General features: G+C 35.5%; 4 protein-coding genes and 1 pseudogene across 6 annotated transcripts; 1 reads left to right on the forward strand and 4 right to left on the reverse strand.

Moving 5' to 3' along the window:
- Window positions 1–1,774: 1,774 nt before the first annotated feature.
- On the reverse strand, window positions 1,775–7,449 carry LOC104738990 (uncharacterized). Of its 3 annotated transcripts, XM_010459221.3 has the most exons (8): window positions 7,139–7,449; window positions 6,761–6,853; window positions 6,367–6,501; window positions 6,178–6,267; window positions 5,939–6,088; window positions 4,214–5,814; window positions 3,173–4,054; window positions 1,775–2,397 (listed from the first exon to the last, which is right to left on the reverse strand). In XM_010459221.3, the coding sequence occupies exons 1-7, from the start codon at window positions 7,184–7,186 to the stop codon at window positions 3,178–3,180; spliced, it is 2,994 nt and encodes a 997-aa protein (XP_010457523.2). In that variant the 5' UTR covers window positions 7,187–7,449; the 3' UTR covers window positions 1,775–2,397; window positions 3,173–3,177. The 3 variants fall into 3 exon arrangements, with proteins under 3 accessions (XP_010457523.2, XP_010457522.2, XP_087341003.1); XM_010459220.3 differs by lacking the exon at window positions 1,775–2,397 and having other exon boundaries at window positions 3,014–4,054; XM_087484877.1 differs by lacking the exons at window positions 1,775–2,397; window positions 5,939–6,088 and having other exon boundaries at window positions 3,014–4,054; window positions 7,139–7,308.
- LOC109128625 (S-protein homolog 5 pseudogene) lies at window positions 1,821–2,239 on the reverse strand (annotated as a pseudogene).
- Window positions 7,450–8,299: 850 nt separating the features above from the next.
- Window positions 8,300–9,386, reverse strand: LOC104738992 (uncharacterized). The gene has a single exon (XM_010459222.3). The coding sequence runs from the start codon at window positions 9,165–9,167 to the stop codon at window positions 8,535–8,537; it is 633 nt and encodes a 210-aa protein (XP_010457524.1). The 5' UTR covers window positions 9,168–9,386; the 3' UTR covers window positions 8,300–8,534.
- Window positions 9,387–9,855: 469 nt separating this feature from the next.
- On the forward strand, window positions 9,856–10,805 carry LOC104738993 (uncharacterized). The gene is made up of 3 exons (XM_087484878.1): window positions 9,856–10,129; window positions 10,322–10,447; window positions 10,520–10,805. The coding sequence occupies exons 1-3, from the start codon at window positions 10,022–10,024 to the stop codon at window positions 10,664–10,666; spliced, it is 381 nt and encodes a 126-aa protein (XP_087341004.1). The 5' UTR covers window positions 9,856–10,021; the 3' UTR covers window positions 10,667–10,805.
- A 1,255-nt stretch (window positions 10,806–12,060) lies between these two features.
- Window positions 12,061–16,522, reverse strand: LOC104738994 (putative pectate lyase 1). Its single transcript, XM_010459224.3, has 6 exons — window positions 16,182–16,522; window positions 15,321–15,401; window positions 13,366–14,008; window positions 13,165–13,268; window positions 12,914–13,052; window positions 12,061–12,822 (listed from the first exon to the last, which is right to left on the reverse strand). Exons 1-6 carry the CDS (start codon window positions 16,283–16,285, stop codon window positions 12,595–12,597), a joined length of 1,299 nt encoding a protein of 432 aa, XP_010457526.2. The 5' UTR covers window positions 16,286–16,522; the 3' UTR covers window positions 12,061–12,594.
- Between the last annotated feature and the right edge of the window lie 663 nt (window positions 16,523–17,185).

The following is a 17,185-nucleotide window of genomic DNA, read 5'->3' on the forward strand; positions in this document are numbered from 1 at the left end:
CGCGGATCCTCTTTAACCCGGAAATAGAAGAAAAAAAACTCGCATATTTGTTTGTACTCCAGGTTTATAATATTTGGATCTTGTATGTTGTTTGGTTCAAGAGTAATTATTTATGTTGCCAAACAGAGGTATAATCCCTATAAATAAAGAATCTGGTATCGAGTATTTAATGGCTTCAGTAATATCAAATATTAACTACTACCATACTTAATCCCTATAATTATTACGCATATTAATAATAATGAGAAATCTTTAATACTTATAGATTGTGACTTTGTTGCTTCCAAAATAATCAATAAATTAAATACGAAATTGTATATATATGTAAACTTATTTGATTTGCTTTTATATTGTGAGATATTTACGGAAACAACAAATCAACTTAATACAATTAAATAAAAATAAATCATCATTTTAGTTTAGATTTTTCAATATTTCCTTAACTAAATTATAGTAATTAATTATGATTAATACAGATGGAAAGAGTAAAAAACGCAGAAATTATATATATGTAAAGTTGTAAACTAATTTATAGCAAATGTGTATTGTATATCCCACATCGACTAAATATTTTGGAATATGGTTCATAATCACGATAAATATATGACTAATATGTTTTGAGTACAAATGAGCAGGAAGCTTGATTTATCAGGTATCCAAATTTAACAGTTTAACTTGGTTCTGTATTTGAGCATATTTAAACTTTTAAAAAGTAAACATATTATAGTATATTTATGTTTTTTTAAAGTTTAAGAGATTATAAATATTTAAATTTTTATAGAATGTTTAAATTATTATAAATATTTGAACTCCGTCGAAAGTTTAAAATAATATAATATATTTAAGTCTAAAAAATATTTAAGTAATATTAATATTTTTAAACTTAAAAATTTTAAAATATAAAAAAAAGTTTGAGTTAAACCCGTTAAAACATGTATTTTTATCAAACTATAAATTAAATTGGTTTTTTTCGATTTTGCTGAGATTTGATATATCAAATATTAACTTTTAAATGATAACCTAAATATATTTAATCTCACTATAAATATAATGGTTTCCTAACCATTGAAATATCTCACACTAAAATTAAACAAGCAATTTTTCCTCTTTCGACGGCAAACCAAAATAAAGAAAAACTCATCCTCTTACAAAATTACTATCCGATATTGCGGTGTGTCTATCCTCTTACAAAACTATTATCCGATATTGAGGAGTGTCTATTCTCTTACAAAAGTACTATCCAATATTGCGGTGTGCATGTTTCCGTGAAAAGTTACATTTTACAAACTACTTACTCTATTAGGATTTCCAATTTACTGTATAACCCTAAATATACAAATAAACACTATATAAACAAAAAAAATAAGTCAAAATAAAAAAACTACGTTACAAAAATACAAATTACAAAAAAAAGTAACTAACAAAATATATAATCATGTGCTGTAGCACAGGGTATCACCTAGTATTTCATTAAAAACAAAAACAAATTAAATATCATTTAGATATACTAAACAGAATTATATATGTATATGAAATTACTTCCAAGGAAAACATTTCTGCTCTTTACCAAGCCTGCATGCACCATCAGTTTTTTATAGTCCAGTTACATAGAAAACATAAATATTGAATTGTTTGTCCCACTGGAAACTGCAAAAGAACAATGTTGATTTCCCAATATTCGTTTGGAACTTAAATTGGTAATCATGCTGAAAGTCACCGTGTAAATTGGTAAACATAAACAAAAAAAAATACTTATTTTTTTGAATCTGATAAGTGATATAACCTATATCTATATTTCATCTTTCATAGATGATATAAAATTACTTATTCCAAGGAAAACATGTAGGGCCTTTTTTATCGAGCCTGCATGGACCATTAGGTTTTATATCCCATTTACATTGATCTTTACATATATCTTGATCCCTCTGAGCATCAAATATATCAAACCATTTGAATTGGTTGCCCCACTGAAAACTGCAAAAGAACAATGTTATTTCCAAAAATTTGGTTGAAACTTGAATTGGTAATATTGGTGGAAAGGCACCACGTGAGGTCCTAGATCGTCTTGCTTGGATTTGCAATGTATGGTAAGAGGTGGACCGCCAATCGAGTTTGTCATCGTGACGTGCGTATCGCGCCAGGATGGTGGGATCTTGCCATGACCCGAACCAAATAAAAGAAACACGAACAAGAAAACAATATTAACTTTTTGCTGATCTCCCATTTTGATATATTTCATTTCAGATTGCTTTTTTCAGACTGCTATTGGAGATGGTTTTATAGTATTCCCAGTGGCTCGATCCTTGTACAGTTTGTAGTAGTAATGTCATTTGACTATTGACCCAATCAAAAGAAACTGAAGGATTTCATGTATAGTATCAGTAAATACCATTTGACCTGCAAAACAGTAAAATGAGCACTTAAGTATGGTCTGACCCAACTGAAAAAAAAAATGGATCTTAATGGATCATGATCGAAACAAGTACATTGTATTTGTTTTTGTTCAAAAACTTAAGTGGTAACCCGTTCGTATCTATGACAAGTTCCTCTTGTGAAGTGTAATAGAGATTCTTGGAGAACATTTTTAATCCCAAGATGATCTTGGCATGATCTGTTAGCCCAAAACAGTGTGGGCCGAGATAGCTACTGAACATACCTTATTCCGACGCAACGGTTAGAGGCTTAAAGTCTTTGATCTTGGTATTTGGAGAGCAGTGTTGTTAAAGGCTTTCCGGTACTTCTTAAATCTTACATACTACAATTTGTATATTGAATCATCCGCACCTTAAGGTTTGATAATGACATAACAATGTAATTTTTTGGCCGATTTCTCATCTGATGTTTATAGATTGAATTAGTATGCATGCAGCTTTTTTTTTTCAGATTGCTATTGCCTCTTGGGATATAGTATTTGACTATTTTCCAATGGCTCGAAACATTTTCCTTATATACTTTATAGTAATAATTGCCAATACCAAACAAACAAGCAAATCAGTAGTAAATGAGCATTTAGTGAGACTAGATTCGGATCTTAATGGATTGAGTGAAATTAGTCGTCCAATGACCCGCCCGGGTACTATTTCAACTTTTTATCTTGTACTTTTTATCTTGTTAAGTAATTTTCTGTTTCCATAAAGTCTTTCTAACAGTGTGGGATAGCCACTCAACATACCTTAGTTAATCCGAAGCCGCTGTGAGGCTTAACAAATGAGAGACCAAATCTTCAAGACACGAAAACTGATTCAATAAACTCTTCTGAAACTCTTCATTCCCATGTTCATCTGACCTCAACTCGCTTAAACCCTCGTTGATCCTCTTCACTCCATTCTGCAATAGCTCCACTCCCCTGCAAATTCCTTCTGGAAGTTTCCTTTTCTTGTTCGGTCGTTTCTCTACTTCTATTGACCTCTGGCATCTTCCTTCTACAAACTTCTGCACTGTTGCCTTAACCTCGTTGCCTTCTTTCAAAAGTAACTCGACTTCCTCCTCCGAAGGTGTGACTGAGAGAAGCGCTTGTTCTTTCTCCAAAAACATTTTTAATTCCGACATGAACCGCTCTGTTTTTGCTTCTTTTCCAGAAGGTATATCGAAGGCTAGAGCTGCATCTTCAGGTACGAATCTCCATAGCTGATTACAGCTCGTACGTGCACAGAAGTATCCAAACGCAGTAACCGCGTTATGAACCAAAGCCCAGTGGCGTTTTCTGAGAAGCATATGGTATAGTTCCCAAACCGCGCGGCTCTTTGGACAGCTTTCGGTTTCAGACATCTCGTATTTGCTAAGTCCTGACAAGAAGAGAGCAAGGTTTGGCTTGGATTTATGCAGATGACGACTATCAGCTTCTGATATGAAAAGCTTTTGAAGCTCTGTTATAACATTATTCATTTCTTGGCAAGTGTATAGCTGCTCGTTTCTTGAGATGATGGACAGCGTTCCACTGAGAATCTCACTGTAATGATCCTTCCTCGTATCATCTTTGGAGTTTCTGTACTTTTGAATGACAGCAACGATAAAGTTCAGAGTTTTGGCATCAATCTCTGATATGCCCATGTTTCTACACAGAAGAAAAACAACAACAACAAAAAATAAGGGTATGTCGTTAGATATTTTACCCTGAAAGCTCACACAATTTAGTTACTAAATATCTGGTTTTGCTATCTCGTGCGACAAGATACCCAGAGAAGTATCAAGAATGGATATCAGAGTAACTTACAGTATCTGAAGGCAAGCAGAGAGTGCAAAAACTGGAGCTCCTAGCACAGTGTATTTGGAATAACGTGATGGTTTCTCATTGAAGTTCTTGATAAAGTGGACGAAATCTGCAAATATCTGTCTTTTCACATCGTTTTTTATTCTGTCTGGCAGAAAATTCAGCGGAAACCCGTCTAATAACAAGGCTAGATACACATCTGGTGTAGAGTCAGATCTGCCCTCAGCAGAAACGTTCGTGTAAACTTGAGCTGTTAATGATTTTGGGCTGTGGGTAAGAAGAAAGCAGATGGACTTTGTAGTTCTTCTGAGAACGGAATCTGGAGAAAGCGGTGTTTCTGATGATGACATTGACATCATGAAACTACAAAGTTTATCGATCATAGCGGCCGCCAAATCATTGGTGGCATGACGAAACCAGAAGCACCAGAGTTCCATCACTATCTGCCAACACAAGAAGTGAGGATGTAAGAGGTTCTGGAGTAGGAATGTTTCAAGCTGTTCCCAGGCAGGAGTTGAAGACAGTATAATCATAAGGGTTTTGAGAGACAGGAGCAGAGCTGAAAACATGGATTCCCAGATTATTTTCTTCCCAGAACCATCTGAGATTGGAAGCTGAGAAGAAAGGACTGAAGAGTAAACCTCTTTTTCTGTTAATATGTCGAGAAGCCAATACAGCTTTCTGGTGACAGCAAGTTTTGCATCTTCCTCAAGCTCGGAAGAATACCTCAAGACGGACTGGAACAGTACAACCCGGGCCAGGAGCAAACCTCTGACATTTGTCGTGGATTCAACAGATAAAGACAAGATATCTACCAATGATGTTTTTGTCTGAGAATCATGGCTCTGTTTCTTACAAACTTGGTTTGAGAAATCTTGTTCATCTATGAACAACAAATCAAGAAGTGTGATCCTGAATTCTTGTGTTATTTCAGCTGTGTTCAATAGTGCACTTAGAAGATCTACTGTCGTTTTCTCTAGAAGATCAGTCATTACTTCACTAGCCGTTTTGCCATGGGATTGTTGGCTCAGTGAAAATTTGAAAGCAGAGATCATCAAGGTGCAGAGTGATATTTCCTTTAACACCATAGACGCTTGGCTTGGAAACAGCGCCACAACTTTAACAGCATTGATAAGATAAAATTTCACAGGAAGAAAGACCCTTCTGGCTTCTGTTGCAGATATGTTATCCTTCACCGAGCAAGACCAAGCCTGAGCAGCAAATCTCAGAGACTCCTTGATCAGTGACATTAGCTTTAATATGATCTCTCCTACATCTACCCGAGATAACACTGTCTGTTTGTCTATCTGAAGCAATGTAATCACACCCTTCCATGATGTATTAAGAATGGTCACAAGATTACCACCATCTTTTGCAGCAAGCATACCCAATTCACTTAGAGATTTAACTCCCAGCATAATTATGCTTTCCAAATTACACACCTTGTTATCTTCCTCCATCCTTGCCTTTCCCACATTTCCATGAGTCTTCATTTCATTTACGTCCTGATCCACAGCTGGAGAGTACTCTTTGCACAGACGAACAATAGAGTCAATTACTACTTGTGCAGCCTTAAGAATCTCCGAGGAAAGGGATTCAACTTTCTGTTCCAGAAGAAAGGTGAAAGCTATTAAACGATGACAACAATGCATAATACTAATCTCAGTCTACGATAGGAGTATGATACAGTACTAGTAGCAACTAGTGAAAGATGATTTTCAGAGATACCTTGGCATTCAATATCACTTCCTTTATCAAATTCAGCTGCTCTGAAACAAACTTATGAACTGTAACAGCTGAGGCCTCGTCACTCAAGAAACATGTTTTTCCAATAGCAGTAAAACATGAGGCAGAAAAGCGAAGATAATCCAAAAGAAGCTGCAACCCAATGATTGCAAAATTCAGTTTCCCAGAACCCACTTAGCTGTGACAGACTTTTCCATACAGGACCATCAAGCATCACTAACCTGAAAGAAAATGTTGGAATGCTCTTCCTCTTGAGACTCCTCCATCGACATTACAGACATATTTAAATGTTTTGCACACCATTGGCTTACCTAGAGGAGGTAGAGTGAGAAAATATAAATACAACAACACTCTAAAAGCTGAGGTTCAGCAATAAGCAGCAAAAATGAAAAAAAAAAAACACATTGTACCTTAATACCAAAAGCAAGAAAGAAGTGAGAGCAATCAGGCCGATCCAAAGCAAGGTATTTCGAAGTCACAGGCAAAATTGCCTTGTTCAGCAAACATTGGCTAACATCAAGACAAGTGAAGTCTTCCCAGAGTGTCTATACAGCTGTCAAGGAATGAATACTTGAAACATGCCATAACAGACCACTTAAAGCATGTATATAACTATCAGAACCTTAGTGAAACATGCAAATAAAGCAGCAGATATAACTTTCATCTCTAAAGTGCTCACTTCATCATATTGAAACCAACAATCACACACACACAAAGATTAAATATCCACATCTCAGTAATAAACATAGTTTAACAAAAAGGAAGGGGAAACATCCAAAAAAAAAGGTATGTGAGTGAGGATACTGTTAAGGTCTCCACAAAAGAGGGGGAAACAGAATCCTCTTGTATATCTAACTGACTGAGCCGTGTGAGTAGTTGAACACGATTCTCAATAAGCTGTTGCACAAACAACCAACAAAGAAATATACATTAAGCCGCTAAAAAAAACCTCAATCCAGACCAATAAAATTGAAGAGGAGTTGGTACGGAGAAACTTAATCGGAGGCAAATTAGTGAGAAACATCGTGAAACCCAAAGCAATCAGAAGAAAATTTCACGATTGATCAAAGAGGATCTATCCGTTGGAAGCTTACCCAGAAACAATCAGGATAGGGTTCTTATAGAGATATAGAGATAAACCTAGAAAAATCAAATCAAAGGTGGAAACAAAGAGAAGCTTACATCAGAAGATTTGATTTCTTCGAGTATCTTCATCGCATTGTTCTCCATCGCTCACTCTCTACTGGGAAATTTTGTTTTGGCGGTGTGAGAATCGTCCGCTCTGAGCTTCTTCCCGCTATCACTCTCTACTGTGGAAATTTAATTTGCTTTCGCTTTCCTTTTTTCCGATTAATTAAACAAAAATATATTTTGTTTGAATTAAAAAAAAAAAAAATGGAATATGAAAGATATTTTAAGGCCCGTTAATACCTAATTGGGCTTTTATAATAAGTTTAGTTCACACGGCGGTTTTTCGGTCCACACGATTCCAACTGAAACCAAAATCATAAATCATATATCTCAACAATATAAGTAAGTTTTGAAAGGGAAAAAAAAAAGTTAAATACTACCATTTTACGTACGTGTTTGAAAATATATATTGTTTTCTTTTCTATTTTTTGAGTTTTGTTTATGTGACTACAATTTTTTTCTAGTTATGTGATTTAACGTAATTATATAAATGCCAAAAAGAGAAGAAAAAAAAAAAAACTTGAGAGGGTTGTAATAAATTGCATTGCATTGCATGAGATGTAAATTTAAGTTTGAGACAGCGAAATAGACGACGATGGCATGAAATGGGACTACAAGTGTTTGACATGCAAATCCTATCTTCTTTATTTTTTGTCCCTCTCATCCCAAAGCAATTATTACGTCATTTATTAATGCTTACATTGTATGGATTCTTGCTGACTTCCCCCACAACTATTTTAGAGTCTTTTTCTTATAGTATATTTTTGAAACAAAATACTAAAAATAATTCCTTTTTCAAAATAAATTTACAAACTATGAAATCCTGCTTGCTAAATAGCGTATGATCGTTCATTATCCTTCAGAATTTATTCGGTCTTTAAGTTATCTATATTCAAAGTATGAATTAAGACATTTCAAACGTATTCGTACGTATCCTATGCATGTAGATCGTTCAATGCATTATTGACTGTGGTCATTATCTATATAAGGTTTTGTAATTTAATTAGTTTTAGAATGTATATACGCTTTTTATGTATAAATATATAGAAGCAAGTTTGTACTCCTTCCGTTTTTATATCAGTGATGTTTAGTCTTTTTGGCCCTCTTAATGTAGATATTATATTGTTTTCACTTTGAAAGAAGAGAACCTCATAAACCAAAACGATTAACACATAGAGAGTTACACCTTACATAACGTACGTAAGACCCGACATCGAAGCAAACATTACAAAATGAAAACCGAAACGAGAGAATAGATCACAAGTCACACTAATGATCACCTAATTATTAAAAAAACAACAATAACATCCGAACTAAATAATTATTCCTTAACCAAACCCTAATCAACAAAAACTCTCTCTACAAATATAGCTTTATATCTTCTTCATCAAGGATGTGGATCGAGTATACCACCGACCACGCCGTGTCCACCTCCAATACCGCCACCAACACCGATACCGCCTGCCTTGCCGATACCACCACCGACACCGATACCACCTGCCTTGCCGATACCACCACCACCAACTCCGCCTAGACCGCCTAGACCGCCAATACCACCAATACCGCCTGCTTTACCAATACCCCCTCCTAAACCACCTCCGGCTCCACCAAGACCGCCAACGCCGCCTCCTACACCACCTAGGCCGCCAACACCGCCTCCTGCTCCGCCTAGCCCGCCGCCTATACCGTGAAATCCACCGATTCCAGCTGCACCGCCTATCCCACCATATTTACCGATCCCACCTAGACCACCGATAAGTGGCATCCCTAGACCTCCCACGCCGGCAACACCACCAACTCCGGCGAATCCACCGACTCCAGCGACTCCCCCGATGCACTTTTTGTCGCCGAGGCTCTTTGGTGGTAACTGATCAGCTGCTTTTGCATGCATGGGCATTGTTGCTGTATCGTCATGTGTCGTCGTCGTGCCCTCGTCAGACACTCCCGGCACGTGACGAGCACGTGCATAGATGAACGACATAGCGAGCAGGACACAAACGACTGATAAAACTCTCGACATCTCTTTCTCTCTCTCTCTCTCTCTCTCTCTCTCTCTCTCTCCTCTCTTTTTTTCTCTAGATTCTATGGAACGTATTGTATGTTGTTGAGGTTTCTGATGAGTTTCTTAGGGTTTATATAGCAAAATGTAAGGTTGGTGACAGTTGAAAGTCATAAATTTGGCTATGAACCCAATTTATAACATTTTTTTCCTTAGTAAAGGCTGTCTGATGATACAACTATGCCATGGACAATTGATTGGTCTAGTTTAAATATTGATTCATTTTTCTTTTTCCGTAAACTTGTAATTGGCTAGTGACTTCATGTACTACAGCAAGCGAGTCATTTGAATTTTGAACTAAAACTTAATTAGGTTATCATAATTTTTTTCTTGTTTGATTAGATAATTAAATTATACGAAAAAAAAATCATTTGACGTTTCAAATATTAATTTCATTATTTTTTTGTTTATATATATAACTATTGACATACGTTAGACAATAGACAGGAATCCACTGCAAGCGAAAAAACGAAGATCGAGTCTATAGCCAAACAAAGGGGGGGGGGGGGGGGTTGAGAAAATTAGTTTTGTTAAAGAAAACCACAAAGAACCCTATAAATGCTCATAACCGGACTACTCTGACACTTTCATTAACAATCAGGTAAAACAAAATAAAATATATAAATCGGACGATCATAATTGAGACCGCGATGGAAGGGACAGTTATATATAAATAAAGCTTTTAATTAGAGTTTGCATCTTAGGATTTTAACCAAAAATTTGTAACCTGTGATCAACTTTAATTAAGTACTATACTCTCGAACCTTCAAGAAGCTCGTACCTGTCTTCTACGCTTTGCTTCCACAAAGGTTATAATGCATCATGCATCAAGACTGGGCGAACTTCTGATCTCTAGTGGTAAAACGGCAAGGAGTTTTCCACTGCGTAGGGCATTCGTTTCAGCGTCACCAAGGCCCTTACAGGTGAGAGACAACGGAGACCTGTCCTCAAGCACAGCGTTTTTTCTTCTTCTTTGTAAACCATGAACCTTCTAAAATGATGCGTTGTCGGAGAGGAGAGGCAACAAAAAAAAAAAAAAAAAAAATCCACCGTCTTAGGTCTAATGTATTTCTGTATCGAATAATACATTTTGTGATTATGGTAAATGAAAAAAGGGAAAAGAAGAGGCAGAGCAATGCCAAAAGGTGAAAGAAGCAGCAGAGGCAGTAAAAGAAGGAGCAAAGCAAGTGAAGGAAACCACTGAGTACATCCAAGATGTCGCTTCCACTACGGCTGGCCGTGTAATTAACAAAACACCACAGTTTAATTGTGATTTAATTTGATGATATTATCTGATTAATTTGGTCAATCAGGTGACTAAGATGACGAAAGATGTAACGGAGAAAGTTACTGAGACGACGGATACTATCACTGAAAAGGCTAAAGGTTCTGTCTCTGGCGTATTAGGCACTGCCAAAAACGCTACCGATATCATCAAGAACAAGATCCTTGGTGATTAGTTATTACAATCCACCCATATTATTTATGAATGTCTCAATAAAGTAATATTCAGAAATGTTAAAATTTTGATTTGGTAATTATATGGATTAAAGATATATCTGATTAAAATCATAAATATACATGAAACCCTAACCAGTCTTTATTGTATTTTGTTTTACTATATATGGTAACAAAGTCTTTGAAAAAAAGCTATGAACTGTACAAAACCCCATTGGAAAAGCTCTGGACTATGTAGAAACTTTGTCTCAGCTTTTGTAGCATAATGATGTAAAATAAAAATACTATGTGTAGTGTGTCTTTAGAGGTGATTGCGAGCTTCGCGATGAAGGAGGAAAAAGACTGATGTTAATTGATTTGGTTGGGTAAAGCCATAAAGGTGATTCATGATTAGTTGGATTTTAAAAAAAAAATAATAAAACGTGTTATCCACCAGTGTATATAAATCATTGGACTTTAAAAGTTAAGAATTGTGAAAATGTGATGCTTTAAATCATTTACAAGGATAATTTTTGATATAAAATCTAGCAATGTTAACAGCCTGTTAGAAAGAAAGAAAAAAGGTGTTTTCATATAAATCTTATATATAAAGCTATATATTTTACCACAGAAAAATAGTATCTTTAATCATGTGTTATTCAATTATTGATTTTAAAATACTTATCAAAATTATGTGTTATTAGTTCTATGACGTACAAATACTTGTTAAAATCTCATGTTATTCACTTAATTATTTGTTTTTGGATTTCAAAATCCACATTATGTTTTAAATGGATTTGAAGTGTAAAATAGAAGGATTCAAAGTCATGGATAAAACATGTTATTTCTAAATCCATATGTTATGATTTTTAGAATTTACAATTTCATATGGATTTAGAAATCACCTCTCCAATAGAAGTCCCTAAATTTGTCTGTTAAGTAACTTATAGATAATCATAATTAGCCAACGAAAGCCCTGATGATGGTGGAAATAAAAGGTTATCATTATTTGTCCGACAAATTTTTGCTTGTTGATTTCGAACTATTTTGATTTTTCTTGTCATGTGTGGGCACATGGGAGTCGATTTAGCGTGTTTTAGGCTTCTCTTGCTTTTTTTATGTTAACGTACGATCTACTTTTCAATGCAAAAAGCCAAATATAGATATTAGATACGCTAATTTTTCTTCCCAACAAAAATATATGCTTTTAAAAGAAAAAATATATACATTACCCCAATTCGATTTCATATTATACGTTTTTCGATTATGGATTTCTCGCACCAAACAACACTTATAATAAAATTGATACTTTTATATATTTCGCTCGTTATAGGACTTGACCAAACATCTCACGACACGAGATAAGGAAAGCATATTGAAAAACAGTTCTAAGTGATAAAATAGCTGGCTATTTGAATTTATAAATCCCCCAGTTACTAATATTGCTTGATTGCTTGCTTCACTCACTACAAAGTACAATCATGACAATTGACAAGTTACAGCCACATGGGAAATAAAAGCTAAAATCCAGCCAACAAATATAATACAATGAAAAGTAGAAAGATTCACAAATCATTAGACCCTATATTAAATTATAAATCTCAAAAAAATACAAGAAAAAAAAAAGAAGAGATAATATATATTCTTGTTTCTATGGGTAGACGACAGAGATACACGAAGAACAATCTGAGTTGATCAGACAGAACCAACAACACTTCGGGGATTTCTCTTTTACATGAAAGGTTGTCTTTTTCTGTTTTCCCTTTTTCTTGTGTTAACTTGCGGTTGAAGCAAGCAAACCCGAGGTTGAGAAAAATCGACACAAACACACACACCGAAAAAAAAAAAGATAATTGGCTTTTTAAATGACAAATGTGTGAAAATGTACACTTTTGTCTGAATATAATGGAAGGTGGTTTTGAATTTTGGTGGTAATGGTCGTAAGTGGCAACTATGATGAACATTGACGTCCTCTGCGACAAGGTAGAGCTCCGGCATCGGAAGTAATGTGTCCGACCAATGAAGAAGATTTCGCGGAGAGACTAGAGGCACGTGCGTAGCTTCCGGACGCGGCGGCTCCTGAAGAAGTGAAGTAAGCACCATTCTGAAGCAAATCTCCTTCCGATCTCCAGTTCCATCCTTTCCAATGGCTAGCCGGTGTGTCCACTCTCTTCGTGACCTATCAAACATAACATTCGAACATCATAAACTCACACTCACGACATCACTCTTTGGTTTTAACTTTTAACTGATATTCATCGAGTTATTACCTCTTTAGCAAAGGGGTTTTTAGGGGCGGCATAGCGGTTTCCTTGACTGTTGATTGTCGGGTTCGCGCTTCCACCAATCGCGTACATTTCCCAGTGAGTGTAGTCGTTGTTTACGACATGGAAGTACCCGTGTCGACACCTGCAAGAAGAGTTGTAATGTTTAGAAAACATAACACAGCATACTCAAGAAACAGAACACAAAAGCAGAGCATTCTCTGTTTACTCTGTTTTTGTTATGTCTTTTATATTACCTCGGCATTCTTTGAATAAGTCCAACTCCAAAATGATTATAAGCAATGGTCACTTGCATAGCTTTGTCCCTCATGTACGAATCGCTATGTCCGAGCAACATGACCTTTTAGCAAAAAAGATCAAATCACATCATCAAAAATCGAATCCCGCCAAAAAAGAAGAAGCTACAATTAAAGTAACAAAGCAATAATAAGACTTACCTCGTTGTGGTGAGTTAAGTGGTTGTTAGAGATGGTTATCGCGGTTGAGCCCATGACTGCATCCACGAGCCCGTCAGCGCAATGAGACAACGAGTTATGATCAATCCACACATGACTCGAGCCAAAGATCGAAATAGCATCACCATCCGCCATCGTCCTCCACCCAAAATGTGTCTCTGAACTTCTCACCATAGCGTTACCAGTCGGTCTGCAATCATGAATATGTAATCCGTGGACGATCACGTTCGTTACATACTGAATCGTGATGCAACCGCCGTTAGCGATGTGAACGTTTGCGCCACGTCCATCGATCGTTTTGAAGCTGTTAACGATGAGCTCTTGTTTCAACTGAATCACCATGTCGCGTTTGAAAACGATCCATAACGGTCGGTCTTGGATCACGGCGTGACGTAATGTCCCGGGTCTAGGATTAACCGGATTGTCGTCTCTCGGGTCAGTGACAACGTAGAAACGACCGTCGCGACCACCGATGGCGTTTCTTCCAAACCCGATCCCGCAGTCCGCTAAGCGTTTGCGGTTCTTGTGCCAGTTGCGATCGCACCGCCAACAGTCGTCGATAGGGTTGCCTGTTCCGCAAGTAAAGTAACCTAGCTTCCTCCTCTCGGTATGGTTTCTCACACTCCTGTATAAATTAATAAATCATATCCGGTTTAGATTCGACTTTTAATTTCATTATTCTCAACCGGATCTCATCTCCACCATGAAAAAAAATACAAGATTATTTGAGAAAACAATCAAAATCAAATCAGAACATGAGCACATGGTTGATGATAAATACTACATTATATAATATATAAATATATTTTTAGACTTTTTTCTCATAGACGTGTGTCGGTGACGGTGGGATTAGGTTGTCTGCCTAAAGATTCCTGAAAGCCCAAACGACGTTAGCGAGAACCGTTAAATGAGGACAAACAAATAATCACCGTTGGATAACGACGATCAAATCCGTCCGTTTTAACGGATACCGTTTTTTTGTTTTTTTGACCGTATAAAGAGTAAATTGCTCTGTTACGAGTTACGACCACATGGGGTACTGTCCAAAATGATTAATAAACATTTTTTATTTCTATTTTTAAAATCCAATATATAATATTTAAGGATAAGTTTCTATAACAGTTTGATTGTACGTATTTCCAAAGTTAAATTTAACGACTTCCTAGTGTACAGTGTACTATTAAGCCGTATACATATGGCTGGTGATATGAAAAGATATTTATTAATGTTGGCAGAGGTAATAATAATATTAATTTTTGTTTAACTTATATATATGCAATAATGCGTCGGACGCGGATCTATCTAGTGTTAGTGCATGTGGTGTTTGGAGTGAAAACTGTCTGCTTGAAAGTATTAGTTCAACAACAATTGAAAAAAAAAATAGAAAAAAAAATAACGAGCATTCTTAAAAATAGTTTTATATATTAAAAATATTAAATAGAGAAAAGATAGAATGAATAATACCTTTTTAAAATATCAATGCATGAAACATGTAGTAGGTGATAATAAAAATATAGATTGTCTTATATAAAAAAAAAATGATACTGACAGAATTAATGAATGCCAATAGTTCACGGGAATAGATCTCACTGGTAGCAAGAATAAATTAATCAGCGAACACTATATTTGTCATTGTTATAATAGTATGTGAACGAACATGGGGGTTTAGATTTATAGACGAGGTATAAGTAACAAAAACAAAAATAAAAATGAATTAAGTTGGTTAGAGGAGAAATAAATGTGACAGCTCTTGTAGGATAGATCTTGATTCAACAACAATAGAATGAAACAAAAGTCACAACACAATTTTAAATGAATAGGAGGACCATACCCAATATTGTACTTTTGTGACTTTTTCCCCCATTACATGTTATATATATCCCACATGATAATTTTAAAAGAGGTCATAATTAGAATGAGATGGAATTAGTACTTACATTTCAGTCAAGGCGAGAACTTCGTCCGCTACTTCATCTGGATTCTTCACTGCGTGTTGGTTCCATTCGGTTTCGTCGGATCTATTTTTTTTTTTTCAGAAATTAAGATCATCAGAAACTATAATCTAAAAATTGAGAATCTAGAGAAAGCTAATGATTGTGACATATGCTACTAACTAAGGAATGCCAAAACTATAACAATGTTTTGAATGTAATTATTTATTGGAGAATGCACCGCACACACTACACTAAATTACACTGCTCCATAAAATTCGCTATCCGGAGAAACCGTTAAGAAAGAGAGAGGTCTTCGACAGGACTATTAAAATGACTAAAATAACACTACAGAAACATTTCAATGTGGGAGGTCAAAATGGCAAATGGGTAAAATAGCGAAACAGAGTCAAGTGTGTATCTACGTAACGAAGTTGACTGTATGCACATATAAAAAAAAGCGGAATGTACGGTTCAGATCGTTGGATCTAGATCATAACAAAAAAGCAACGGCTCGGATGATTTTGTTTGAAGAGGGAGGGAATATTGTTTGTAGTAAGAGAGAGATCGAAAAGGCTAAAGAAACAAAAACTATTTTCTCTTGTTTATAATTTTGTCGGCTGAATAGAATTAAAACAGTAAATTAAATATAATTTTATACTTTCGGAATCCGAGGGAAAATGTAGCTAGAGAATGGAAAACTACATAACGAATTAGTTTTTCTTTTTATTTTGGAAATTATACTTTGGAATCTGGGGAAAATGTAGCTCGAGAATGAAAAAATATAACTAATTATATAAATGATCTTCTTTGTATTGAAAGAAACAGAGATCGTAACACATGTTATTAAAAGAGAAGAGAACAAACCTAGGGAGAGATGAGATCTTGTTGTGAGTAGTGTTCTCCATTGCTCCGACGAAGAAGAGTAGACACATCATTGTTAAAACCCATGTGGGAAGAAGAACCGCCATTGGAGCGGCTGAAGTTAGCTAAGCACAAAGTCTTTTTTAACTCTGTTCCGAGAGAGAATTTAGAACAGAGGAGAGAGAGATAAAGACAGTGAATGTACGAGCTTGGAGATATATTGGCCCTCTTATAGAATCTCGGGGGAGACCAAACAAAAAAAAGGGAGAGGACACCAAAAAGAGCCGTTAAGACGGCCGTTATGTATCTATACGGCGTCGTCTAGTACAATTTGATTCTTCTTCGTTTTTTTTGCTTTATCACCGTGATTGATCATTTGTTAACTCCGTCTCTCTCTTTTTTTATTTATTTACCGTTCTAACCGCCACTAACTGCTCAAGCGTGTGACTTTTTATCGACCTCGGCACGCTTACACATTTTCTTATTTTTTGCTAACGAATTCTTCTTCTTTTTTTCTTATTCTTAACTGTAAATGTAATTCTTAAGTTAACAAACCAAAAAAAAATCGCTTAACAAAAATAGTTTCAGAACATTTTCACAGGCAAATAAACTGCGTGTTTTGATTTTACCATAATAAATAATAAATACTAGTCTATTCGTGTAAACCATGCTGATTAAACACCAGCCTTTATAAAAGGAATATTTGTCAAAATCTAGTGAATAAACATATCACATATGTGTAAACCTAAAGTTGCACGCAGATTTATTTTTTAACAAATTTGTTGTTTTTCCTTTTTTTTTGTTTTAGACTTTTAGTAACCAACTTTTTGAGTCTTTGGTTCATAACTCCAAAAGAATCAAACTATAAAAATTTACCCTGTAATTCGAGTAATTATTGACATAAGAACAACTGAATGATGTCGAATATGACAGAAAAAAGAAAGCTAATTGGTTGGCCTTCTAACTGATTCTTTCACTTTCGCATTTACAGTAAGTGAAGCAAATAA

Source organism: Camelina sativa, chromosome 14 (assembly GCF_030686135.1).
Source record: "Camelina sativa cultivar CO46 ecotype springtype chromosome 14, ASM3068613v1".
In the NCBI taxonomy this organism is placed as follows: domain Eukaryota; kingdom Viridiplantae; phylum Streptophyta; class Magnoliopsida; order Brassicales; family Brassicaceae; genus Camelina; species Camelina sativa.

Coding starts and splice junctions, on each gene's coding strand:
- LOC104738993 (XM_087484878.1), top strand. CDS start 10,022: ATGCATCATGCATCAAGACTGGGCGAACTTCTGATCTCTAGTGGTAAA. Junction 10,130..10,321: donor CGTCACCAAGGCCCTTACAG/GTGAGAGACAAC, acceptor AAATGAAAAAAG/GGAAAAGAAGAGGCAGAGCA. Junction 10,448..10,519: donor CTTCCACTACGGCTGGCCGT/GTAATTAACAAA, acceptor TTGGTCAATCAG/GTGACTAAGATGACGAAAGA.
- LOC104738990 (XM_010459221.3), bottom strand. CDS start 7,186: ATGGAGAACAATGCGATGAAGATACTCGAAGAAATCAAATCTTCTGAT. Junction 6,502..6,760: donor CTTTTGTGGAGACCTTAACA/GTATCCTCACTC, acceptor ACAGCTGTATAG/ACACTCTGGGAAGACTTCAC. Junction 6,268..6,366: donor TTCTTGCTTTTGGTATTAAG/GTACAATGTGTT, acceptor TACCTCCTCTAG/GTAAGCCAATGGTGTGCAAA.
- LOC104738992 (XM_010459222.3), bottom strand. CDS start 9,167: ATGTCGAGAGTTTTATCAGTCGTTTGTGTCCTGCTCGCTATGTCGTTC.
- LOC104738994 (XM_010459224.3), bottom strand. CDS start 16,285: ATGGCGGTTCTTCTTCCCACATGGGTTTTAACAATGATGTGTCTACTC. Junction 13,269..13,365: donor ACTTAACTCACCACAACGAG/GTAAGTCTTATT, acceptor TTTTGCTAAAAG/GTCATGTTGCTCGGACATAG. Junction 13,053..13,164: donor CTTATTCAAAGAATGCCGAG/GTAATATAAAAG, acceptor CTCTTCTTGCAG/GTGTCGACACGGGTACTTCC.